Source organism: Heterocephalus glaber, unplaced genomic scaffold (genome assembly GCF_053883595.1).
Source record: "Heterocephalus glaber isolate CG9 unplaced genomic scaffold, H.glaber_assembly_v1.0 deba00000676, whole genome shotgun sequence".
In the NCBI taxonomy this organism is placed as follows: domain Eukaryota; kingdom Metazoa; phylum Chordata; class Mammalia; order Rodentia; family Bathyergidae; genus Heterocephalus; species Heterocephalus glaber.
The window spans coordinates 17,655,203-17,681,391 of NW_028258156.1; the positions used below are offsets into that span (position 1 = coordinate 17,655,203).

Below are 26,189 nucleotides of genomic sequence, written 5' to 3' on the forward strand. Positions count from 1 at the left end.
AGGTTGGCAAAAGAGAAGCCTGCAGTCAGCCGCATCTCAGACCAAAGAAGCTGGGGCTTCACCAGAACGAGAAATGTGGCACAGTGCATATGGCGGTGGGGAAGGAGTCAGGATGCCATTACTGTGTTCTTTTGTTGACTCTCTCATACTCTTGACCTCTTCCAGATCAATGTCTAAACCCGGGGGAGGAAAGAGAGTTTAAATCAGAATTTTAGAGAAACAGTGAAGAAAATAATATGATGGCCCATCTAGGTTGCAGCTTGCTCTCTGAAGTCAGAGCCTGTTTGCTCGACATAGAAACAGGTTTCAGACAGCATGCAGTGGAATTATTGCCACAAGCTCCAGCAGTATTTTACTGTGATGGCTTCATGAGTGTTAAAAAAATAGAAGATTAAAGATTAAAGAAAAGCTAACAGAAATAAGCAAACCTGATCACATTCATCATAACTTGCTGCCAAGGAAGCAGAGCAGCTTGGGGACTTAATTTGTTTTGTGTTTACGTTGTAGAGTCTCTGGGTGGAGAGAACATCATTGTACTTGGTACAGAGCTTACCTGGCATTTCCCGCTGGTTTGAAGTGGAAAAGCGTGAAGTGGTAAGAATCAGGGCTCATTTTCAGATACTTTCTCATCACAGCTGTTCACCTGGGGTCGTGTCAGATATTAATTGCTTCTGCTGTTGCCTCAAAGTCCGCAGATTCCCTCATAGTAAGTTAGTGATTATTTATGATGTGATTGCTATTACCAAGGCTGTGATGGTGAACAGCAATATCATCCTAGTCCATTCAGCCAGAGGAATTCCTTGAAAACTATGATTGCTGCGTGTAAAAAAACTACTCAGGCCCTTGGGTAAGAAGAACTGGAATTCCAGCTCTCCTGATTGCTTAGGTTGCTAGGTGACCTTCACTGTGGCCAGAGTGGCCAGAGAGCACCTAGAAAGCTACCTGCCTTGTCTCATTTAGTCATCATATTGGAGATACGGGATGTCTATTCATTCCCAGTATTCATAAATTTTAACAAGAGGCTAAAGGCCTTTGCCAGAGGCCACACAACAAGGTGTTTAAAAACAATAGACTCCAACCCAGAGTTTTCTGATTTCAGAGCCCGTTATATTAATGTCTTTCGGCCTTGATTCCCTCATAGTCAAAATGAAGCTAATGTGAGCTGCAGCACTGTATGGGACACACAGGAAGTCTATGCTGTTGCAGTCGGTGGGGGTGGGGTGGGGTGGGGTGGTGTGATGCTGACGTAGCAGTCACTGAGCAGTTATGGATGGAGCCCCAGTTGGAGATCAGTGGATACCATGACAGAGCCTGGTGTCCACAGTGCTCACGGATGTACCCCCAGCTTCCATCCCAGCTGTAGAGAACCGGGAGGCAAGAGGTTCAGGCAGCCGTAACCAGCTACGCACCCCTTCTCCCTCCCTGGGCACACCCATTATGGCTGAGACCAGTCCTCTGTCTCAAAGAAAATGTGCTGATTGTGAGAATATAGTGTAAGCATTACCTTGTTTAGGTAACAGGCCCACTTTTTCAATGAATAAGGGCAGTTTCTGCCCAAATTGTCTTTCTAGGATGGCTTGTCCTACTCAAAATATCTCAACTTTCAAACCCAGCTTGTCATGTTTGATGAAGCTAAGGATTTAATAGGATTTTTCACTCAGCAGTGCCAAGCAATACAGCTCCCTAAACAAATTGAATGCAGTGTCCCCTGAAGCTGGTTGTCTATATGATGTACCCTGGTGCCTTCCCTGGAAGAGAGGAGGCTGGCAGACACAGTGCTCAGAAGTCTTACGGTTGTACTTCCTACTGAGTGGCCTGGGCCCAACCCACAGAGGGATTCTTAGTCAGCCATGTTGCATTTATGATTCAGAACCTTTTCAGATCCTCAGGACCCAGGATGTTAATTCTGTGAAGACTCCTCCATGATCCTAGCCCTTGACACATTACACAGACACACACACACATACACACACACACACACACGCACACTGTGCTGATTAAAAGCAGCATGTTGGTAATGATAAGAGGAGCATTACTAAACACAACCGTTCAAACATCAGCTGCCTACTTTATTCGAATATGTAATCGTATGTTCTGTCAGAACAAATCAAACTTGGCTGTTTTGTTCCCTGAGCGCAGCCTACTCTTTGCAGCCGTCCTATTGTTCCCTGGTTCCTGCTGCCTGGAATGTCCCTCCGTCTACTGAACTCACTGGTTTAATTCCTGTTGTATGAAGTCTTTAAGAACAGGGATATGTGCTAGCTACTCAATAAATATTTATTAGAATGAATTGAAATTCCTTATCTGAAAAATCTGAAAACCAACAGACATCTTTATAAGTTTGACTATAAAACTCATTTGCTTATACACCTAAGCTCTTTTAGTATAAGGCCATTCACTGACTTTCTTTCATTTAGCATGAATGATCATGCGTATTGCTGAAGAAATATTAATGTATTTTGTTAAAGGAAACCATCCAAGCCCTGATGCAGGTTACATAGTATACCATGTACGTTCTATATTATCTTTTTAAAATAGAAAAATTCTAAATGCTGAAACATTTAGCATGTAAGGTTTCCCATGAAATTGTGGTTCTTTTTTGTTTTGTTTTGTTCTGTTTTTTGGTACCAGAGATAGAACTCGGGTCCTTGCGCTTGCACAGCAGGCGATGAAACCACTGAGCTAAATCCCTGGCCTATAGAAGATTTCTTTTTTTTTTGGTATCGGGGATCGACCTCGGGTCCTTTGTGGACCTTTATTTTCTAAATCAGGGGCCTAGAATAGGTAATAAGATTTTTCTAAGACATTAAACCTTTGAACCTATAGTTCCTCAGCATTTAAAAAAAATTTATTCTATATTTTTCTTTGATTAATAAGTAAACTCATTTTAAAATTTTTATACAAAATAAACATGTAAATTTCGAATCTATAAGGAGTGACTTTTTAAGTCCATTCACAGAATATCATCACACTGCATATCCATCAGTCTTGTAGCTGTACTTCCAGAACGCACCTGGTCCAGCCCCTCCTCAGCAGCCCCTCCGACAGCGCCATCTAGTGCCTCAATCCTGAACTTGACTGCAGGACAGACCTCCTGAGAGGCCTCCTGTGTGCCTTTAAGCTGAAGTTAAGTCCTATAAAAATAGAGAGCATATACAATGAACCTGATTTACTTCTCACTTCGTGTCAATCTCTATCCAAAAAGCCAGTTTTGTTTTATCTGCACTTCACCACTCCTCACCTATTTTGAAGGAAATCTCAGACATGATATCATTTTGAACCATTCCATCTATAAATATTTCAGTATGTTTATTTATAAAATAACATAACCAGAATCTCATTACCACATCTCAAAAAGTAACATAAATTCATTGATCCTAAGATATTCACTCTTCATTCATACTTCACCAAGTCTGTTTTATTGTTTTTTTAACTCTGTTGTTTGACTCTAGATCTAAATAAAGGCTACACACTGCATCTTTTGTTCTTTTTGCAATGCCCAGGGCCCAGGGCCTTTCCACTGAGCTATGTGCCCAGCCCTTGTAAAAAAATTTTTATTTTATAATTTTGAGCCAGAGTTTTCTTAAATTGCCCAGGCTGGGCTCAATCTTGAAGTTCTCCTGTGTCAGCTTCCCAGACTGCTGGGATCATAGGGACTACCATTTGAAGTGTCTACCAAGTCTTACCTTCTGTAACTTCTCCCTGAATCACTTGTTTTTTCCTTGAATTTTTTTGTTGTTACTGTTGTTGAATAAACAAGGTGGTTGATCCTGCAGTGTTTCAAATCTGGATTTTGCAGACAGCATCCCCGTGGGATTGTTCAACGTGTTTCTTTATTGCCTACATTGCTTATAAATTGTTAATTAGAGCTAGAGGTTTGATAAAATTTTGTTTTGCTTTTGTTTTTGCAGTAAGACCATATTGGCAGCTGTTGATCATCACGGTCCAAATCTATTCATCTTTTAAGCCTGAAAAATGATGATAGGATTATAATTCCATCTTTCTTTTTTTTCATTGGAATACTTCTATAAAAAGAAATGTCCTCTTATCAACTATTTGACTACCCTGAGCTGTAGGAAAAAAAGTATAATGCTTTATTGTTTCCCTAATTTAAAGTTTTCAAAATGGTAATGTGAAACAACCAATAACTTTCAGATCATTTTTGTTTGATTGGTTCTATTTTTAAAGTTATCAGTGGGCCATGGTTTTAAAAGTATGTTTGTTATGATCTTAATCCATGGCAGTTACTATTATTAAATTATTCTTGTTAAATTTATTATTCTTATTAAATTTTCTTCATTTTTGCCCTATGGGAGACTCTTCACATTGGCCTGAGGCCATCACTGAGCTAATACACAAGATCTGATTGTCAAATCAGACATGTGAATCAGCACTCTTTCTCATCATCAAACTTTACTAATAATTTGAAGACAATCTACACGCTCAGGTAAAGCAGAAAGACTTCCAAGACATCACCTGTCATCTGCTGGATCCTTCTATCCATATGAATATAATAATTTAGAATCATAGATGAGCTGTCTAAATGAGTTTCCTCATGTAAGGGGCACATTTAAATTACAAAATGGAAATTATGAAACATCCCATTTTATACCCCAGATAGTTTGTTGTAAACTCCTCGAGGACATTTCCTAATCATGCTTCCTGCATTCTGGATTTAATTATTTTATTTTAAGAAATCCTTTGGCTAATAAGTTCCTGGTAAAAGTATTCCGCAGATACATGTCTTTCTGCTAGCAATGTTCTTAGCCTGTTACTTGAAGCTTCTGTTGACAAGGAGATAAGACATGGCCACCCGTTTTCTTTTCTGTCCTCTAAGAACATTCCCCACTAAAAGGGCAGAGAAACCTAAAGCGAACAAGAAGATCACAGCCACAGTCCTCAAGCTAGAGAAGAGTCATTCTTTGACGAACATTCCTCATACACTCATCTTTACACACTTCTTTGACAATCTCCTTAGAATTGCTTTCTTAAAAGTGAACTAATATGTCAAAGAACATCCCCAGTTTCACCTTTGATTCATGGATCAGTGATGGGATGTGTCCATTTATGCTCTATCTGGAAGGGATAACTATTCTTATCCCAAAAGAAGAATTGTCCCCAACACTAGCTGTTCCATATTATTTTAATCATTCCAAAGATAGACCAAAAATAATCTTACTAAGATTGATTTTTTTTTGGAATTTATTGAATGCTAGTGAAAAGGATATATTTGTTTACTCTGTTTCTTTTGTGACTCTACCAATCATACAGTTTGCCTAGTTTTCTTCTGTATTTGAGAAATATTAATATTTTGTCTGGAATACATGTTGGAAATATTTTTCCAAGTTGTTATCCTTTGCCTGTGTTACTATGTCTTACTTTGTTTACATTTTAGAAAAATGGTCCCATTAATAGTATTTGAGTTTATAAAGATGAAGGTGGATATTTTTAATTTTGTTATAGTAGAAAACATGTAACACAATCTTCTGTCATACCTACATTTTCAAGTGAAGAGTAGTAGTGTTAACTATTGGCAGTTGTTGTTTCCTCTTGTGAAATGGAAACACTGTATCCTTTAAACAGCACCCTCCCCAGCCCCTGGCAGCCACCATTCTACCTTCTGAGACATTTTACCTACTTTCTGATGTTGTTAACCAGACTTCTCAGACTTTTCCTTTATAGTTTAGCTTTTGTGGACATAAAAACAACAAATAATTAAAAAGTAAATACCCATTCACCAACATGCAGATCAAGAAAGAAAATATTGCTAGTAGCATCCTAATGGCCTCCCCTGCATCCTTTCCCAATTACAACTCCAGCTCTTCACCCTAGGTGTAGTCCATTCCTGTGTTTAGTGTGTCACCTATTTCCGCCTCCCTAGACAAGTCAACTTACTATTGCTTGGTTTTGAACTTTATGGAACAGTGTCAAACTGGGTATGTCCTATTAAGATTTATTTCTTAGTATATCATTTGTAGTATTGTTCCTTGTTGTTACTTACAGCTGAAGCATTTCTTCATTGTTGTATGCCGTTCCATTGTATGAACATACTCAGCATGTTTATGCATTCACTTATTGATGGACGTACAGATTTTAGAAACAAGTACATGTTTCTTTGTATACATCTCCAGGTTTTCTTCAAATATATGCTAGGAGTAGAATTTCTGGAACATAAGATGGATATAAATGTGGATATGGCTGTGTATATATTACATATATCTAGATGTCCTCACCTATTTTCCAAAGTGAATGAACTAATTTGAACTTCCAACAGCTGGAATTGAGATTCTATTACTCACATTCTCACCTTCATTTGTCAGTAGCTTATTTATTTTTACCATTACAGTGGATGTTTAGTAGTATATTACTGTGGTATTGTTTTCCACATCTTTGATCACAGATGAGACGCAACATCTTTTCATAAGTTTACTGGCCATTTGAATTTCTTCCTTTATGATGTGGGTGTTTGACTCTTTTGACTGTTTTTTTATTAGCTTGTTTACCTTTTTATACAGTTTTGTTAAGAATCGTATACTCTGCAGATGGGCTCTTTGATGGTTATAGATGTTAGAATGTCTTCTCATTTGTTCTGGCTTATCTTCCTTTCTCTTTATAATATCTTTAACAAATATTGATTCTTAATTTTGATAAAGTCTAGGATGATCTAAGTGACCTTTTAAAACTTAGTAATTTGTTCTTTTAACTGAAAGAACCAGTCCTTAACTGTGCTTATTGTGAGCCTGAATTACTTGGCAGACCTTCTCTTCAAAGAGAATGTCAATGACAGTCACCGTCTCCACACCATACATCTGAAGAGCACTTCTGTCATTTTTACAGTTAGGTCCCCTGTATAGTGACAGTGAGTCATTATGGTTCTATTTGTCTCTCTTTCAACAAATGCATCCTGAGTGTATATGATTACCTTGTTTTCTATCACTCCCAACTGTGCGCCATCCTGTATGCCCTTATGGTGCTAAGATGCGTGCATATGGAGTCCACATGGCACTGACCTCTTCCCCACTGGGCGGGAAGCCCCTTGACACAGGGTGTCTGGAATGCATCTCCCGTGGTGCCTTGTGTCAGATAAGCATTGACAAAGGTGATAACAATATTCGAGGGCCCTGGATATTTAGCCCCTTCGAAAGTATAGAAAAACCTGAGCTGCTTGGATATTACTTTAGGCAGAAACTTGTTGCAGTGCTAATATAGAAAAGATAACTGATGATTATCCAAACCACATTTCAACCAGTAGATATAATTACCGCCCTTTTCAGACCTTACTGATCAGCAGCCGGTGTAGCCCACATATCCTTGTCTGCTACACCAAATGGCTTCTGGTAAAAATACTGATGGAGGCCAAGGGGAGACCACAGATAATTCAAGTGTGGATAGTCAATTTTCTCCTTCTCCTCCTTCTCCTTCATTTTTAAAAATTTTACCTTCTTGACTATCACAAATGTGAAAATATATTTATGCTCATTTACTTCTCAGGTAGAAATGAGTCCTCTGGAAAATGCAATTGAAGTGTTGGAAAATAAGAACCAGCAGCTGAAGACTCTGATTAGTCAGTGTCAGACCAGACAGATGCAGAATATTAACCCTCTGACCATGTGCCTGAACGGGGTCATCGATGCTGCGGTTAATGGTGGGGTTTCCAGGTACCAAGAGGTGAGCATGAGCAGTTGTGTGAGATGAAGTTCTCAGTTGTTATTTCTTAAGGTTTTGTGAGTCTTTTCCCAAAATATGTACCCGTATCATATAAATGGCCATAACTGACACAAACAAGGTGCTTTATGAAATACTGCAAATGTGGCAAAGGTGTAGTCATTGTGATGTCTGCTGGTTCCATTTTGCCAGTATGAGATATTTTCCAGATAAGTTCCTGTGTATGTACATAAGTGTGTGAGTGTGTATAAGTATGTATGTGTGTGTGTGCACACGTGTGTATATGAATAAAAGTAGTGAGGAGGGAGGCCAGGATTGTTTAATAAATGTCTGTCTAAAATAATTTCCTTGAGCAAAGATGTTCATGGGCAAAGAAAAATCTAACCTTGTTTAAAAGATGCTTTAAGTGTACTTTGCTTCTACCCTCTTTAGTTTTAAACAGAAAGATGTAATAGCCTGAAAGTTGAGGCCATTGTCACTGACTCCTATGGGAACTTTTTTAAAGGATAGAACGCCATATAGCTCATTGACTTGGGTTTGCTCTTTGTTTATTTTACCAGAGGTACTTATTGTACAAGTTCTGGTCTTCCTTTACCAGTCCTTTCCTTATGTTCCTTTCTGACCACCCACCCACATAGGACTCACTCCATCTGTCCCCAAATGTGGTTTATAATCATGTCATCTCTCTAAAGAATGCCAGGTCCTTAAAAACAACAACTGTTCCTTTCACTTCCTTGGTAACTCAGTAGACTGTCCCTTTTCTTCCTAGGCATTCTTTGTCAAAGAGTATATTCTAAGTCATCCTGAAGATGGGGAGAAAATTGCACGGTTACGAGAGCTGATGCTTGAGCAGGTAAGGAAGGCAGAACCCAGGTGCCTTCTCGGTCTATCATGCCTGGCCACTTACAACACACCCGCCTGGGTGATTCTATGCATCAGTGATCTGGTGGGAGTGACTGATTCACCTGAACTATATCCCAACTTGGTAATTTCTGCTTTCCTTTCCCATTTGAAGGCCCAAATAAATTTAACAATGAGCCCACTGTAACATACACTTCATGTAGTCTCTTTGACTCTTATCTACTTAAAGCTTGCTATAGGCTTGATGCTTTCACTCAAAATGCTGTGCTCAAAAATGTTCAGAGCAGCTCAGGGTAAACCAGTGAGTATATGAATGAGTGAGATTATTACTTAAGCATTAGAATAAAGAAGTGGGAAATCAATGGAATTTGTTTTAGAACAATATTATATTTTGCAAACTAAGATTATAGATTTATATAATCTGGACAAAGCTAGCTATAATTCATCATTTTTCTACTCCAAAGAAGCCTAGCTAATTTTTGTTTATTTGGTGCCATCGAGTAGAAAGACCTAGAGTGAGTAATCTGTTGCCTGCTGTCCCCCTATTGATAGGTGCTGGCCTGAAATTATTCGAAAACCTCTGAGGTAGAAGACATGGTTGAAAGACTAGGTTAAATAGGAAATAAAGACATACTGTTCCCATGAAAAGTGGACTTTGTATGATAAAATGAAGCAAAACCATATCTTCCCACTTGATAATACCAAATAAATCATGTTCTTTTGGATTAGAGACTGATGGGGTTGTATCTGATTTCAGCCCATATTCTGTGCTCAATGGGCTTAGTCCACAAAACTGACACCAGTGGGAAAGAAGTGGCCATAGGTGAAGGCAGTTGTAGCTTCTAGAAGGAAGGAGGAGTTACTTGATATCACCCAGCATGAGAACAGAGATGTAGTTGCTAGAATTGAGCAGGTTAAGTCATCTCATACTTAGGATTGTGGAATGACCTTTAACCTTTAATGATTTTTTTAAAACATGTATTTTACCTGAGCATCATCTCTTATGAGTGGCTTGCTTCAGATTGTATCTACTATATTTAACCTGCCCAAATTCTTTCCCCAGAGTAAAAATGCTAGCTGAGGGCCTAGAGGCTTCTCAGGAAAAATCAAATCAGGAAGCCTTTATTTCCTCCATGTCCTGCCTGATTTTGTTCCTGGGACCTTATGGAAAGATCATGGCCTAGGAAACGAGATCCCTCCTATAGGAAAAGCAGCACAGATGAGGGTCATTGACCTTGGGCAACACACAGCATCTTCGTGGGACGATCAAGCAGGGCCTGGGCTGGAGAGGTTACATCCTTCCTAGGCTTCTGCAGAGTAGCCCAGACATACTGTCCGGTGGACACGGAGGTGCTCCTCTCCGACTCTTCTTCCAGCAAGCACTTGTGTCTCAGCTGCTGCAGGCGTGGCCCTCAGCAGCCACATCCAGCCACCAGGTCCGTGAGGGACTGCCTCAGCTACAGAGAGCCAGCTGGCCCATAGTCACTGTCTTCTCAGTGACCCCCTTCCAAGATGGAGGAAGCAGTATAAAGCTTGGCCATTTGGGCCCAACATGAGACAACTATGAGAGCTCAGTAAAGCTCCAGAGAGTCCCAGACTTTGTAGAAGCTGGCTCTCTTGCCCTGGAACTCAGCTTCTTTTCTGCCAAGTCTTTCTTCTCCTCCACCCCACCCCACCCCACTGGGCTCCTAGTTACCTGCAAAGAGAATCCCAGTGTCCAGGCCAGGGTGTACTTCTTGGATGATCCAACTTGGAACATTACCTAAATGAAAGGGTGGTTGTCTGACAATAGTGTTTCAGTTGTAGAAGACTGGGGCCTCCTAAACTTAGACTCAACCCGCAACCCTCCCATTCCCTCACTCAGGGCTCAGCCTTTCCCTTTAGCCCTCAGATGTACGCTGCACTCCATCTCTGCCTTTCAAAGGTGTATTTATTTGGGGATATTTCCTCTTTATGCAAATGTCTTGGCATGGATGAGCATCCAGAAGGGAAGTCACCAGGGTCTTGTCTCTTAAGGAAGGCCCTGGATTCTGTAATCCACAAAGGTCAGTCCTGTTTGACCTTGAGTTTTCAACCTAGAATTTTCACAAGCTACAAAGATATAAGACCTTGTGCTATTGTGTTGTTTTCCTCCCAGAATACATGGTTGGGTTTTTCTGGACCATGATAGTATGGGAGCATTTTTAAAATGTAAAACATAGCTGCCATTAAAATCAGAGGAATCACACACTGTTGATATTTACACAAAGGAAATTTGCATGTTTATGTTCATTTCCTTTTGGGTCCTCACAGCGAGAAAACTTCTACTTAAATACGGCCAGCTTAATATAATCCTTTGCATTATAATAAGTGAACAAATATAATATCTTTAAACAAAAATAAGAACCATAACAACTTTGCAGAATACCTGTCCATTCTCCCTTCATCACGGACAGGTTTTGAAAATCTGTGGGAGGGGTGGGGCCACAGAAGAAGCTGATGGAGGAGAGGAAGATAACGAGATAGAGGCTGCCATCTAGAGAGGAGAACCCCCGGAACCCTGCGTGATTGACCCCCCTAACAAGGAGGCAGCTCCTGCCTCCATCCCTGGCTGCCTCCTGGGATGGGCAGCAAGGAGGCAAAGGATGAAGAAAGAGTATAACTAAAGATCTGAAATACCTGGAATACCTGGAAAGGAAGCTTGGAGGAAATGAAATAGGAAAATCAAGGCTTTGGAATCAGACAGACCCAAATGTTCAAATCCCCTTTATTGCTATATATGCAGGACTTTTCGGATTCTTAGTATTCTCACCTGTAAAGTGCTAATTGTTCCTATCTTGTTGGATCCTGCAGATTAGCAATAATGCATGAAAAATGCATAGTACAGTGCTTGGGCTGAAGCAAGCCCTGGTGAGAGATAATCATTGATGTGAGTTTTTTCCTTATGTTATTAAGGCACAGATTCTGGAATTTGGTTTGGCCGTGCATGAGAAGTTTGTACCTCAAGATATGAGGCCCCTTCACAAAAAGCTGGTCGACCAGTTCTTTGTGATGAAGTCAAGTTTAGGAATACAGGTATGTACTCTCAGTGTCCACAGTGGGGCAGTCTGGCCACTGCCATTTGCTTTTTCTTAGAGGATCAACAGTGACATCTTTTGGGTTTTCTGCCAAACTACAGCATGTACCAAGTACTAAAACGGCATTGTGTGCTATTTTCCATGGTTACCTTTTATGAAAACAAACGTGTGGGGAAGGCTCACTAATACTAGAACTTATGGTAACAGATCCCTATGTAGTGGTTTTGTGACATTCATGATGTGTATCTAGTATATTAAATATCTCATAAGTTAATCTGCCCATACCATTACTGTAATAAAATGTTTTCTTTGCCATGGCATTAGGAGTTCTCTGCTTGTATTCAAGCCAGTCCTGTTCATTTTCCTAATGGAAGCCCCCAAGTGTGTAGAAACTCAGCACCTGCTTCCATGAGCCCAGATGGTACCAGGGTAATTCCTAGACGCAGGTAAGTCATATTCTGAATTACTTTACAATTTGGCATCCCCACAAGATGATCTGGAATAATTCCCTCATTCTTTATGGCACAATTTGTCAAATACGCTATTTCTTAATGAAATAATTAGCCCTCGAGGCAGCTGCAGACATCTGCGACTGTTAAAACAGCAACAGCATGAGAAATAAATCAGCTCAAACATTTGACTCTATGAGGCAAACAGGAGACAACAAAATGGGATGTGTATTTTGTTTTTGGTTTTGGTTTTGGTTTTTTGCTGTCAGTTTTATACTCTGCCAGCAGGGGATAAAGGATGATTCAGAGCCTGAGTTAACAACCATTTTTTTCCCTCCGAAACAGCCCATTAAGTTACCCAGCTGTCAACCGATATTCTTCCTCCTCACTGTCCTCACAAGCTTCTGCTGAAGTAAGCAATATTACAGGGCAATCAGAAAGCTCTGATGAAGTCTTTAACATGCAGGTACTTTATTAGCTTTTTGTCTGCTCGTGTTTCTTCCCTTTCTGTCTCAATCACGAGAGAGTCTGTTCATTCTGTTGTGCTCATGAACAGACCTTCAAGCAAGAACTTGACTGAAGGACAAACCTTTAAACACTCTTATTGCTTTACTGGTTTTTGGAGTCTGCAAAGATGTTTCTCTCCAAACTTCCCATGCCTTTATGAACACATGAGCAAGCAATGGAAAAGCAGGCAAGCTATACAGGCTTAGCTTTGAGAGCCACCTCGGTTTGCTTCCTCAGTCCTGGATCTTGGGGTGTGTTGTACACTAGCTGCCTCTTAGCATATCCGGCATTGCCTCTTGAAGAAGACATGGTTGGAGAGGGTCTTTCATAACATTTTCCCTACTTATATAGGTATCAGAAAACTTCCATAATAAGGAAATTTTTTAAAAAAATAATTTTTAGACATTTTAGGGTGAATATAAGTCTTGGGGTAAAACATTTTCTTTAGACACTGCTAACATGGGATTTAGGATAGTTTGGTAGGACTAAGCTGAATTTTTCCCACCCCTATCTTTGGAAAGGGGGTAAAATACTTGTTTCCAAATCTATACTTTGAACACATTTTAAAATAATGAGAAGGCAGGCCCGATGCCTTTCAGAAGCGCTCACCTGTTTACACGCCCTAGGCATGTGAAGTGTCTGATGACGCTTCAGTCAGAGAGCAGGCTGCTATTGCAGAACTACAGGCAGTAGCTGGGACTACGCTAATTTGTTCCTTTGGCAACAGTAAAAATCCCAGGTTCTCCGTTAATTCAGGCAGGCCTCCTCACAGTCTGTATTAGTAAGGCTTTGCTGTATTTCTAAATGACCTTTTCAGTTTCTGTTTTTCCTTTTTGGCTAATTTGAAAGAAAAAGTATTGTGACGATTTTGTTGTAAATATGTCAGCATCGTGCGAAACTTCTAAACTGGATATAACGGCTCCCTGTGTTTCCAGCCAAGTCCATCTACCTCAAGCTTGAGTTCTACTCACTCTGCTTCGCCTAATGTGACAAGTTCTGCTCCATCAAGTGCCAGAGGTCAGTGCCAGGCTGTGGGGGAGACTAAGGGTACCCAGAGAACCTTCCAGCCCCCAGGAACTGTGGCTTCCATTTCCGGAACTATGCCAACTGCCACAGCACTCAGGCTTCCTCCTCCAAACAAGCCCAGTGCTGGCACCTGGCTGATGAGTGTTCCTTTCTTTCTCTTCTCAGCTTCTCCTTTGTTGTCTGACAAACACAAACATTCCAGAGAAAATTCCTGCCTGTCCCCAAGAGAGAGACCATGCAGTGCCATTTACCCAACACCTGGGGAGCCTTCTCAGGTACACCTTGTGGGTGAAGAAAGTAGAAAACAGGGGGAAGTCTGGAATTGCCTTCCCAGCTCCGCACACGCACACTGCAGCTGCCAAAAGCACCCAGATGGCAGTGTGGGACCGAAGGCCAGCTGGGCCAAGAGCCTGGTCTGTTTTCTGCCTATTGTTAGGGATTGCTTGGTGAGCCGTATATCTGGTAAGGGGTATATGGGTTACCTGAGCAGTAAAGCTGAGGGGGAAATGGGAAGTGTCTCTACAGTCTTTACTCGGACTCTGTGTCTTTGCTGCCGTATAAACACTGCAAGGGGGAGCTGGCGAATGAATTGCCTGTGTGTGTTTGCATGTGTATGTAGCAGAAATCTGGGGGATTCCTTGTGTTAGCGAAAGACTCTGGAGGAGAAGCGTACTACTTACTGCCCGGAACTCTGTCGCCATACCTATTGAGAAAGCTTTCAGTTCCTTGCCGAGGTCCCCAAGAGGGCAAGAGCAGCTGGTTGCCTTTGCCTTTCTTCTCTCATACATCGAAGCAGAGGAGCTGTGTGCCCAAGCTGTCTCTGGTCAGGAGTGAGGGAACGTGGCCCTCACTTCACCCCAAACTGGGCTTCGAAATGACTCTTCTCAGGCTGAGTGAAAGGGCCTGGCCCCTTGGACACTTTGAGAACTCTGAAGGGTGGTTTCAAAGTTGAAGATTTATGTGTAGCCTTCAGTTTAATAGACTGTTTGGGACTAATTTAGGAGTGGAGAAAAATAGTTATTTCTACTCCATCTAATTTGTCTGTTTTTCTACACCATCCTGGCAGAAGTCTGTAGCTGCATCTGGAAGTGGATGAGAGCGAGTGGGATTTGGCTTGATTGGTTTATCTTTGCTGATTGTGTGATCTCCCGAAAGTCCCCGGAAACCTCCTCTGCGCAACACTGATGCCTTGCAGAAATGATATCTGAGTGCGTGCGGCTAAAGCAGCTAACCAGTTTTATTTCCCTTTGTCACTTGATATTGCAAGGGGATTTCACAGTTTGTTCCATCTGCTCGGGAGAAACGTGTGGCCAGCAAGGGGGCCTCTGAAAGCCTTCCCTGATTAGTCTCTGGAGTTTTCTGCGTTGGGTAAAATTTGAAGTGGTGTGTATGTTGCCAAAATCATGATAATATGCAGTGCTGTAGTGCATCTACATTTGAGGATTTGGCACTTTTTCTTTTAGCAGATTAGGTAGAGCCATACCAAATTGGCACTTTGCAGATTATAAATTCTACAATGTTAACCATTTCATATGTTTTCTTTACGTGATGTAGGATTTGAAATATGAAAGTGTTAAAGCCCACTTGCTACAGACTGTTGTTTCAGCTATTGTTTCTCCTTTAATTCTTACTTGCATTTCATACTGCCTGGCATTTTTATTTATAAAGAATACCATAGTTCAATAGTAAATAGCTTTACTATTTATTTTTCCCCCGCATTTTATTATGAACATTTATATTTAAAATGAGACACCAACTTTTTAAATGCTGCATTCTCTTTTTCAAAACCTAAGGCTCTTCCCCCCTTTTCTCTTTAAATATAATTGAATTCTTTGTTCCCAGGCTCATCATACCATGTAAACAATATGTTGAACAAAGTGTTTCAGTAAGGAGATAATCATGTCATTTTCTAAAAGGCCTCAAGTGTCACCATATTGTCATCATAAAAAGACTCTTGTCCCTTTCCAGAGGATGCTGTTTAATCATATTGGAGACGGCGGGGCTTCACCACGCAGCGACCCAAATCTTTCTGCACCTGAGAAAGGTAGGTACAAACCAGCCCCTTGTTGGTCCTAGGATGTCAAGAGTGTTTTGTCCTCATTTTCTCCAGTCCTCTGTGTGTCATGTGGAAGGCAGGGCTCCTTAGTAATCAGGAGTAGTTTGCTCTTTAAGGAATTAGTGAAAGACTGTTATTCATGATCCATCCATTACCTGTTTGCTTGGGAGATTTATCTGGAAGAGTGTGAGCACATCAGGAATACCTCTATTTAATGACTTTTTGTTGTCATTCAGAGAGTCACCCAGGCAATGCCTGCTCTTCCTGAAACAAAGATGCCAGTGAGGCCATTTGTTCAGCACAGTGAAAACTGGGACTTCCCAGACTGATCCGGTGGTCCCCATCTTTGCCTCCCTTACCAAGCTTATTCAGCCAGCTCATCTGTTGTTTATGGTGACTCAGACATGGCTCTTGTACAATGAAATGCTGTTTAAGAATCACAATCCAGTGCATAATGGAATGTGCCCTGCCTCAAGGTCACATACACATAAATGAGAACCAGATCCACACACAGCAATAAGTAGACAATTAGCGTCAGTCTTTGCAACACAGCAGAAGATGCAGAGCAGATTAAATGTTGTTTCCTCCACTGTGCGGGTAGGGCTCACAGCAAGTCACCCATTCACCTCTCTCAGGGTCAAGCCTCAAAAATAGAAGTGGCCCCTTGGGCCAATGAATCAGGAGTCCCTGATGAAATGTCCCAGGAAAGTGCACTTTAATTGCTGTCATTAAGAACTAGACTGTCTTGTCATTTGGCTACCCTGATACATTAACATTAACACTTTCCAAAGGGAGATGGAAATTAGTGAGAACTTAGCCAAAATTATTTGAAAGCACCAATTTAGCCTTCATGTTATAAGCATTGATCTCTGCCAGTAGAACACAGGAGTGTACTATTTTTCTCACCCTTTCTACGTAGGAAAACCACAAAGCAAATTAAAAAGGAATAGAGAAAGAATATTTCAAGAGTAATTCCACCTCATTCATTCAAGGTGGTAGCTTTTGTGGTAAAATGTGGGACTCCTCCACTTGTCCATCAGATGGCAGTGTCTACAGGGGGCCAGCTCCTGAACTCCCAAGACTGGATGTTGACCCTTCATTACAGTGACTGTCCCTAGCCTGTGTGCGCTGCCCTGGCTCCTAGTGAGGCTGCATCGTCATGAAGCATGGAACAGACAGATTCCAAAGTAGGAAGGACACTATCAGTGCTCTACATTATTTTCTTAGGACCTGCATCAGTGGGATCCATCGATTTCAGGAGCGAGAGTCCCTTCTTTTGAGGAGTTGACCAGTGAGATGGTGTGGTGGGCCATTCTTTTCCAGTGGTTCTGCCAGACAGTTGAAATGTCAGCCTGTCATTGCCTTCTCCATTTTTAGGCGTCACTTATCCTGAAATTTCCACTACAAACCAAATTTCAAAGTAGCCCAATGACTATCTTCCATCTATTTTCTACTATCTAAACACATTTGTGATTCCCAACAAGATTCTATGCTCTGGTGTGGAGATTTGTAGTTGTGTTTGACAGCTTGAGGAAAATAAAAGAGTCATGCTGTCACCCAATTAAATGTCAACTCTGCCAGGTAGCCAGTGTAATCAAGGTTTAGGTTGAGGAGATATCCTGTTGGGTTTTTGTTTTTTAATCCAGCTGATCTTTTCATTCTGGATAATTCTGACTTTCTTCTAAGATCTCAAGCATTTGAAGGGCATAGCTGGACCATGTGTTTTTAGCTGTGTTATTCCCTTCCAGCTGTGAATCCCACCCCTAGCAGCTGGAGCCTGGACAGTGGGAAGGAAGCCAAGAACATGTCGGATAGTGGGAAACTTATCTCTCCCCCTGTCCCTCCAAGACCCACACAGACTGGTGGGTATTTGAAGCATTTGAATAATTACTTTTATAAAAATAACTTTTATTGACTGCTCCAGCTTGTCCTGAATTCCTCAGACAAAGGTAGGCGTTTGGTTTCTGAGGTAAAAACTCTGGTAGCTGCATAAATTGCTTACAGTGTTCTCCCCCTTCCCCAGACCCCTGTCACACAGATTCACACAATGGTTTGTTCCTAAGAAACCCCTCAGGCAGATGTATGGTGCTGTCCCCAAGCACCATCCTTGGTCCTCTTCCTGCTGGGTCCCTCACACTTCCTCTGTCCTCTGCTAGTGCCACCTGATTCTTACCAGGCTCTGCTAACTCAGCTGCTTTCCTCAGTCCTATTTAGGACTGACGCCAAGGCTTGAATCGCCTCTAAATAGAGATTAACTAACAGTGACTGTGATGGGCTCTGGCATCCACGGTTATCTGCTGCCTTGAGAGGTCTGTAGTTGAGGGTGGTGTTTCTCAAAGGACTGGCACAGGCACTGCATCCCCTAGGGTCATGGCAAATTCTCAGCCTAACCCCAGGCCTACTGAATCAGAGCTTTAGTATTTCTGAAACTAGGCTAGCATCTGTTTTTAACAAATCTTCGAATTGATTCTTCTACTTGCTAGATTCTCTGAACCCCTGCAAATGAGTCTTCCAAGGATACAGCTCATGGGAGAGCAGATGGTTAGCATGTGTGAGCCCCTGGGTCCAATCCTTAGCACCCAAAGAAAAGAAAAAGAAACTCTTTGTGAGTTTATAGCACTATACTTACTTTCCTCCTGAACAAGCCATTCACTCCATGGCCTGTGTGTGAGACAGTTTTTCACCAACTCTGCTCTGTCTAGGGAAGCTTGAAGCTTTACAAATACAACTGGCTTAAAAATAATAGAAAATATGATGCCATTCCCTTCATGGATTTTTCGGGCTTGAGCATTCATATTTCATTTGCTTTACTCTAACATCTCATCCTTCTGTTTTCTTTTTTTACTAAGAAAGCTGACTTTACCTTTTAAAAAGTAAACTACTTTCGATCCCCGGTACCAAAAAAACAACAACAACAACAACAAAAAAACCAAAACTACGTGCTATCCAGTTTGTTCTAAATTCATCAAAGTTAAAAGTGAAGTCACCGATAGTTTGGAAAGGCCTCTGAGGTCTTTAAACAGAACAGGAACTACCTTTAAGCTTATTGACCATCTGCATTACTGTATCAGTGTGATCGCAGGAGACTGACTCACCTGCCAAATTATTTATATTTCACTCATGACTCATATATATTCAGCCATCTCCAATTGAAACCTGGCTGTGTCTCTACAATTAGGAACTTGAAAGGCATTTTTAAGGAAACAATTTGACAATTACTGCTAAGGAATAATATTGATGGGAGTCAGATTCCTAAGCTAGGTCCAACCTGAAAACAAGAGTACTGATGGAACTATTTTAGGGCTATAGGAAAACATTTTCCCAGCGAAATTTCTCTGCGATCATAATGCTGTGTGCCTGGGTGGCTGAGACGCTATCAGAGCTGCCTGCCCCAAGGGGAACAGGAAACTTTGATTCTCTGCCACCGTGATGGCAGAAATACAGCTCCCAGTCAGGACTGGCTTCTCCAGATTTCCTTCCATAATCGGAGCTCCCCATTGCTAGAGCAGGAGTGCTCACACTGGTGTTAGAAGGTGACATGCCCGACAGCTGGTCCCCGCATGTCCAGTGAAGACTGTAAAGACACGCAGCCTGATAATAGACCCCTCTCCCTGGCCCGTAGAATGCAGTTAACTTGGCAGGGCTGCCATCCCTTCTGCAGTGATTGCTCTCATGGTCTGTCCTGATGTCGTCATCTGTGGTCATTGTTGTGGGGCTCTGTAACCATCTGTCTTTCCTCCTTCCAGCCTTTCTGTAGTTTTCTTATGAGTTATAAACCTCCCTGCAACAGCGGGATGAGTGGCAGCTAATCACAGCTCGACATACCCTGCATTTCCTGAAACCTCTCTGTGGAATTAGGAAGTGTGGCTTTACCCTCCCTCGCCCACTAGCTGTGTCCTGGGTGGCTTTGACCCTACACAGCTGCACATTAGAGAGCTAGATTTGATACCTAGGCATTGCCTTCACCTGTGCTTGTCCTAAGGGGAAGCCTTGAAAATCTAGTGGCAGAAGCAAGGAAATCACTTTTTCTTGGCATGGTGATGTACCACCACTAGGGACAAAGGGGAGATTGAGTGTGGGCCTTTGGGGAGAGATGGAAAACCACTCATCTCTTGTACTGACATGGCCAAAGCTTTCTAGCTTCCTGTTTCAAGAGTATGGGGTGGGGTGAAAGGGGAGCCTGGTACATCTGTTCCCATGGGCCTTTTCCAAGCTGCCCGCTTGCTCTTCCCCATGCTGCTCAGGCCAAAGCCAGCAGCTGTTGCCGTGGTCCTCCCGGGCCTCTCTCACCTAAAAGTACCTCGTATGACAGAGAGATCAAGCAGTAGAGAAACATTTAGATTTGGGGGAAAAAGAAAGGACATCGGGCCAGTTTGGGGCCCTGTCACTTTAGTAAAAGCATCATGTGAGAAACTGGTTTTCACCAACTGGCCCGGTCCTGGTAATGCCACCCTCCGTGAGGAATCTGTTCACATGGACATCATTTAGTTTCTCCCCTGTCCATCTGCCCAGCCCTGCCCCACTGCCTTGTTTGGGAGGTCTTTATACACTGGATCATCTCTCTGCATTGGCATTTACAGATGGCCAAGAGAGTGATTTTCCTTCACTGAAATGTTTCATCTCTCTCCATCCACAGCTTCGCCAGCAAGACACACAACTGCAGTCTCCCCGTCACCTGCTGGGCGGTCTCCATTGAAGGTACAGGCCCTTCTGAGGCTGAAGCTAGAGACTGGCCCAGATTCCTTTTTGTCTTAGATTCATCCCAGGTACATGGGAGGTACTTCCTGTTGCATAGACAAGAAAAAAAGAGGTAGGAGACAGACAGGAAGAAAGCAACTCTGGATTTCTCCCTTGAGGACCCTCCTCTGTAGATGCAGCCATTCTTTGGATTGTTAGTCTCAGTCTCCAAACTGTAGCGGTGAGACCCTGCAAACTACAATCAGTATATATACTGAGTTAGGAAAAAATGGACTCCCAATGTCATTCCTCAGACATTTTCAGTCTAGTCTTTCAGATTAAAGTACATCAAACACACATACACTTGGACTGAAAAAATCAGTAATCAAGACCTAAATATTCTTCTGCAGGAATTTTTTTTTTGCCTTTATGTAGTCTCATCTATTTTGACAAAGCCAAATTCAATTTTTTTCTCTTAATATTTTATACCAAGGATATAATTTATATTATAAATACATACTTGATTATGAAAAACAAGATGATAAAATGGCTAAAAAATTTCTGGAGAACAGAACTAGAAAGCTTTAAAGGTCAGACATTTGGTTGGCATGTAGATACAGGCTATTTAGCATCTCTAAACATACAAATCCCTCTTGGAGATAAAGAATAATATTTAGTCTTCATCCAGTTGAATCAGACTGGCTGCAAGGCTTGTCAGAAGCTATGAGAGGTTGGTGTTCAGAGCTGCAGCACCAGAAGCAAATAAGAGGTTGAAGTAAGTGTTGAAAGAATGATTTTATACCTGAGTGATTTAGGATTTACACACCTCATGTCCTTCTTGTTGAAGAGATAGTTATAGTTAATGTGAAAAAGACAAATTAGCCTCTAGCAACACACAGGGCCAAGTTGTGATTACACCTGTGCTGTTAAGGAATAGTTGCTGGTAGAAATTGAGAATCTGGGAAGCAAGACCAAAACAACAGAAGAAAATTGTAAAGAAGTATGATTTCACTTGCATTGCCCAAATCTCTGATGTAGAAATTTGCTGGTGAGTGCAACTTATTTGCTAGTTTTGTTGTCATTCTGCATTGCAGCTGTCATCATCAAGTACATGCAGCACCATTTCTTTGGAAGCCATTGCCTGCCATCCCCGTGTGGGGGAAAGAAAGCAAGATGGCTTTTCCATACTCGCAAAGAGCTTGTGTGTGCTGTCACGGAGTTATCATCTGTGCTTTTCAATTTGATTTTGTAGAGTAGTAATAAGACAATAAGTAGTCTAAGGGATTAATTCTTAAAAATAAAAAGAACCCAAGGGCTGAAATTGCTCAAGGAGCTATCACATCGCTCTTGCTAGCAAGCTAGTGTGTGCCGTCTCTGCAGACCTGCATTTATTTTTGCTGGCCACTGGCAGTCTCTTAGCCATTTGAAGGTTGGGAAACTAGACTGAACATTTGTGTTGTAACTCCTGGGTTACAATAGAGGGCACACTGCTACCATGTTGCTGCCTTTGCCGTGATTAGGATGCAGTTTACTGACAGTTTGATTTTTTTTTTTTCAACAATTGAATGATAAGGTTAATCCTTTAGAGAAGACTGAACTTAACCTGCATTATTTTGAATATGAAGTCTGATTTTTGACAAAGATGCCACTGAGTGTGAATCTCTTAATTAACCATTCCTATTAAATGAAAGGATTTGTGTCTACCAGCATTGTCTTTTCAAATGAGAGACCAAGGTGAAATTTGCCTAGAGGAGTTAGCGTTTCTCAAAGTGTATTCCGCAGAACATTAGTTTTTTAGGACAGTTAAGTGGCAAGTGAAAAATTGGTCTGTGGTCGGATAAGTTTAGAAAACGCTGAGCTTAGCAAAGTTATTCCGGTTTCTTTATTGTAAAACTTTAGCACTAATATTTTAGCATTTAGCATTTTCGAGTGGGACCCTGTCTTCCCCAACACCTCTTAGGGCTTGACCTTAGTCCAGCCAGTTGGGGGAGCAGCACATTCGGACGCCAGGTGGCGCCAGACAGCTGTCACAGTACATGAGTGCCGGAGGCTGGGTGACAATGTGAAGCATTTGGGTCCCATTTAGAGGGGACAGACCCTGCTCTGCATCAAAAAACCATCCTTATTCAGAGAACTTATGCCATTATTACAGAACAGCCAGTTCTTTATGAAATGCCAGAAATCTGGAGTTTTATAATGAAGTTTTCCTATTTAAAAAAATTAGCAACTGAATCAGTATTTTTCTTTAAGCGCAACAGATGAAATAGCTCACATCTTGGGCTACAGCCCTAGGGCCACCAGTTTGCAGGCTGGGCTCTGGAGTCAGGAGCAAGGGCAGCAGAACCCAGGGTCAGGGCTCCTCTCCGGTGGGACGCGACCACCCTGCACCCTGTCTTGCGCTCCTGAGCACACACCCGAGTGGCGCCCCCAAAGCTCGTCACCAGTTCCTCTCTGAGACCAGGCAGAGCGCTAATCATACGCTTCCAGATTCTCTTGCGGATGACTTTCATCCTCTTTTTATCTGAAAATGGTAAGAAAGGCGTGGAGCAGGGAGTGAACTCTGGAAGGAGCCTGGCGGGGAGGTGTCTGGATGCACTCAGTGCTCTGTTGTGACCACCCGAGGCATTTGTAGTAGTCGGCTGTGACGGCCTTACAGAATTCCACACGCACAGTAGAAATGTCTCCCGGTTCTGAAGGCTGCAAGTCCACGATGAAGGTGATTTCCCCTGAGGCCCCTGTCTGTGGCCTGCAGTGGCAGCCGCTTCCTGTCCTCTCCTGGGGGCAGCAGTCCGGTCCCCCCACCCCGGGGTCCGATTCCCCTTTCCTAAGGAAGCCCCGCAGACGGATCAAGGCCGACCTGGTCCCATGCTTTAGAGCTCTGTCCAAAGTTCAGGCACCGCTGGGGGCTGGGGCTTGGTGGGGGTGGCGTGACCGCAGGCTCTGACTGCCTTCTCCTCCTGTCTCCCCTCCGGTCCGGGAGCAGGGCTCCGTGCAGTCCTTCACCCCCTCGCCCGTGGAGTACCATTCCCCAGGACTGACCTCCAACTCCCCCGTCCTGTCGGGCAGCTACAGCAGCGGCATCTCGTCTCTCAGCCGGTGTAGCATGTCGGAAACCTCGGGCTTCGAAAATCAGGTGAATGATCAGCCCGCGCCCGCCACGGTGCCTGGCTACAGCGGGCCAGAGGAGCCGGCGCGCAAGGAGAGCAAGACGCCGCCCCCGTACAGCGTGTATGAGCGGACTCTGCGGCGGCCCGTGCCGCTGCCGCACAGCCTGTCCATCCCCGTCACTCCCGAGCCGCCCGCGCTGCCCCCCAAGCCGCTGGCCGCCCGCGCCGGCCACCTGGAGAACGGCACGCGCAGGACTGAGCCCGGCCCGCGGCCCAGGCCCCTGCCCCGCAAGGTCTCGCAGTTGTAAGTCGCTGCTCTGTTCCTGCGATGGTTTCTTTGCCCTTTACAAAATAGAGGTATGATGAGAAGACATTTAGCGTAGGCACTTTAATAACGTACTCAGATCTTTCTTTCAATGAACGGAATTAAAACTTGCTTATTAATATAATGTTGCACAATATTAAAACTTAACTGATCTAAATTGCCAGATGTTACATGAAGTTCGGCTGAATCTCATTAAAACGTTTCTCGATTGAAAGTGGTAAACAGTGATGAAGACTCCTTTTGCATCTTTTTATGTTCACTTTTTTTACACAGTTTAACCCTAAACCCAGTACAATATTGTCAAACAGTGCGATGTGTGATAATGTTGTATACTTTTTACTTGATACTCCAAGAAAGCTTATTTGTCAGTGCACACCCTAACACGGGTCCTTACTTTAGAAGACTTCGGTAGTTAAGGCGAAGATTCTGGCTCTTACTGGGAGCAAAAAGATCGCTGCAGATCCTTGAAGTTAAAGGTTAAAGCAGGCCACTTAGTATAGGATTGGGACTGGAAATTGTTTTGTTCTTGAAATAAGATCCTTAAGGTTGCTTTTGGCATTTGACAGCTGCCTACATTCTTAAAACTCCACTCTGTGCATTGGTTGTGAAATGCTTTAGTAACCTGACACCATGTTATCTACTGTATTTCTTTTCAAGGTGCAATTTGCTTTCTGAGTTCCAATCACTAGATTAAGTAAGAGACCCAGAAGAAATGTTTACTTGAATTTTGTGCTTCCATACTTGATAGTTTCTTATATAAAATGTGTCATTGAAGAAGAGCAGATGTTCAAGTATTAAATAGGCACAAATTACTGTGTCCCATTAACAAGAATTCAGGAATCAATATAGGACAGTATTAAATCAATAGCATAAATGAAGAACAAAAAACCTTAGTGACAATATATTAGCATGATTAAATGGCAAAAGGACATCCAAAAGGCAAGGGCACTAACTTTCAATCCTGCACAAAATAAAGAATTCCTCACGACTCTCCATTCTTACCAGGGGAGCCTGTCTTCTCTGCTGATCCTGTGGTCCTTTCATGGCAGGAAGGTGACTAGATGGTTGTAGCTGAGTTTTGCAACATAGCATCTTAGATCTAGGTAGGCACGCTGATGCCCCAGTTGTAGGAGTGTGGGGATTAAAGCACCTTGTATGTAGTAATGTATTTTGTATCTCCGTTTTATCTTTTACTGACTGTTTATAACACTGAATTGACAACAATATGAACTCTTAAATGTTTTCCCTCTTTTGTTGGGAAGCTCATTTTAGTTTAACTGTGTTTGTTTTTGTTGATAGCTTACCTGGAAGGCAGTGACCACTTTTTTATATTCTCTTAATGAACTATTCAGCAGGTGTATGCTGTTGAGGCTGGTTATAGAGGTTTTCTATAATAAATGTTCAAGTATTTTTGTACATAACTGGTTAATTTTAATAAGATATACCATTATGTGTAAAAAAAAAGGAAAAAGAAAAGCAAACAGTTGTGGATGCAGTATGATTGTTATAATTATGCCAAATACTTTATGTATGGAAAAAGAATATTTGTACATATGTGCTTTTAACAATAATTCTGCCATATTGACTTTACAATTTTGAATGTCAGAAAAATTAATATATGTTAAAATATTTATGTTTAGTGAAAGTATTCATAATTGAGGAAAAGAACATACAAATTTTAGCTTTGTATCTTGCAAGTTTTGCAGTTCAAAATTTATTGAACTAGCTTTTGCTTTTGATGATAACACTTTGTGTTTGTAATCACATCCTAAAAAATATATATGTATATGTATGAAGCTCCATATTTCTGTTGCTTTAAAGAAGTAAAACTTCCCCTTTTAAATAAGAGAACATGCATAAAATAACATGCCTTTGATTTCCTTTTCCTGTGTAATTTAATAGATTTCTTGACTAGTGCTTGGGCACAAAATAAATCAGTGTTATTTGCTCTTGAAGCCATTTAAAAAAAAAATTTGGCAGTGAACAGTTGAATTTATCGTGTGTGTATTTCTAAAGCAGCTACATAGCAGAACATTTCAGGAGATTTTGTTAGCTCAGATGTTCGTTTTGGTTGCTGCTGAATGGTAAATATTAAATAAAGTTACCAGATTAATCTTACTGTCTGTCTTTAATTCTGTTTTTTTACCTAGAATAGCAGCTGCATAAATCTGTTGCTCCTGTCAGTGAAACTTTTAGACTTCTTTGTTGATAGATCCTATTTGTTGTCGCTGTACCTGGATTGGTGCGCTTTCCTCTCCCTCCAGCTCGGTTACACTACAGAGAACATTGTTAAAAAGGTAAAAGTTTGGGTTCCTGTCCTGTGGAAAAGGTAACGTTTTCTTGAGTGGGAAAACATTAATTGGCCTAACCGGAGCCAATCTAACAAGTCAAACCGTCAGAGTTTGTTTGCATTAGAAAACTTGACACAAAACAGGTAACTGCCAGGCAGATAAAGGAATG

The 26,189-nt window shown here is 41.9% G+C and overlaps 1 protein-coding gene across 6 annotated transcripts in view; it reads left to right on the forward strand.

The window, feature by feature from the left end:
• Dock4 (dedicator of cytokinesis 4) overlaps positions 1–25,847 on the forward strand; it is a 445,644-nt gene extending 419,797 nt beyond the window's left edge. For 2 of the 6 annotated variants that reach the window (XM_087206716.1, XM_004839629.4), the window contains 12 exons: positions 508–594; positions 7,492–7,668; positions 8,435–8,518; positions 11,461–11,580; positions 11,907–12,028; positions 12,377–12,443; positions 13,474–13,555; positions 13,730–13,839; positions 15,533–15,608; positions 17,369–17,482; positions 20,257–20,318; positions 23,281–25,847. In XM_087206716.1, coding sequence (XP_087062842.1) covers positions 508–594; positions 7,492–7,668; positions 8,435–8,518; positions 11,461–11,580; positions 11,907–12,028; positions 12,377–12,443; positions 13,474–13,555; positions 13,730–13,839; positions 15,533–15,608; positions 17,369–17,482; positions 20,257–20,318; positions 23,281–23,712 — 1,533 coding nt within the window. In that variant the 3' untranslated portion in view covers positions 23,713–25,847. Of the gene's footprint in view, positions 1–507; positions 595–7,491; positions 7,669–8,434; positions 8,519–11,460; positions 11,581–11,906; positions 12,029–12,376; positions 12,498–13,473; positions 13,556–13,729; positions 13,840–15,532; positions 15,609–17,368; positions 17,483–20,256; positions 20,319–23,280 lie in introns of all 6 variants that reach the window. The other 4 variants (XM_004839627.4, XM_004839628.4, XM_004839630.4 and 1 more) reach the window with 3 other exon arrangements.
• The last annotated feature ends 342 nt before the right edge of the window (positions 25,848–26,189 follow it).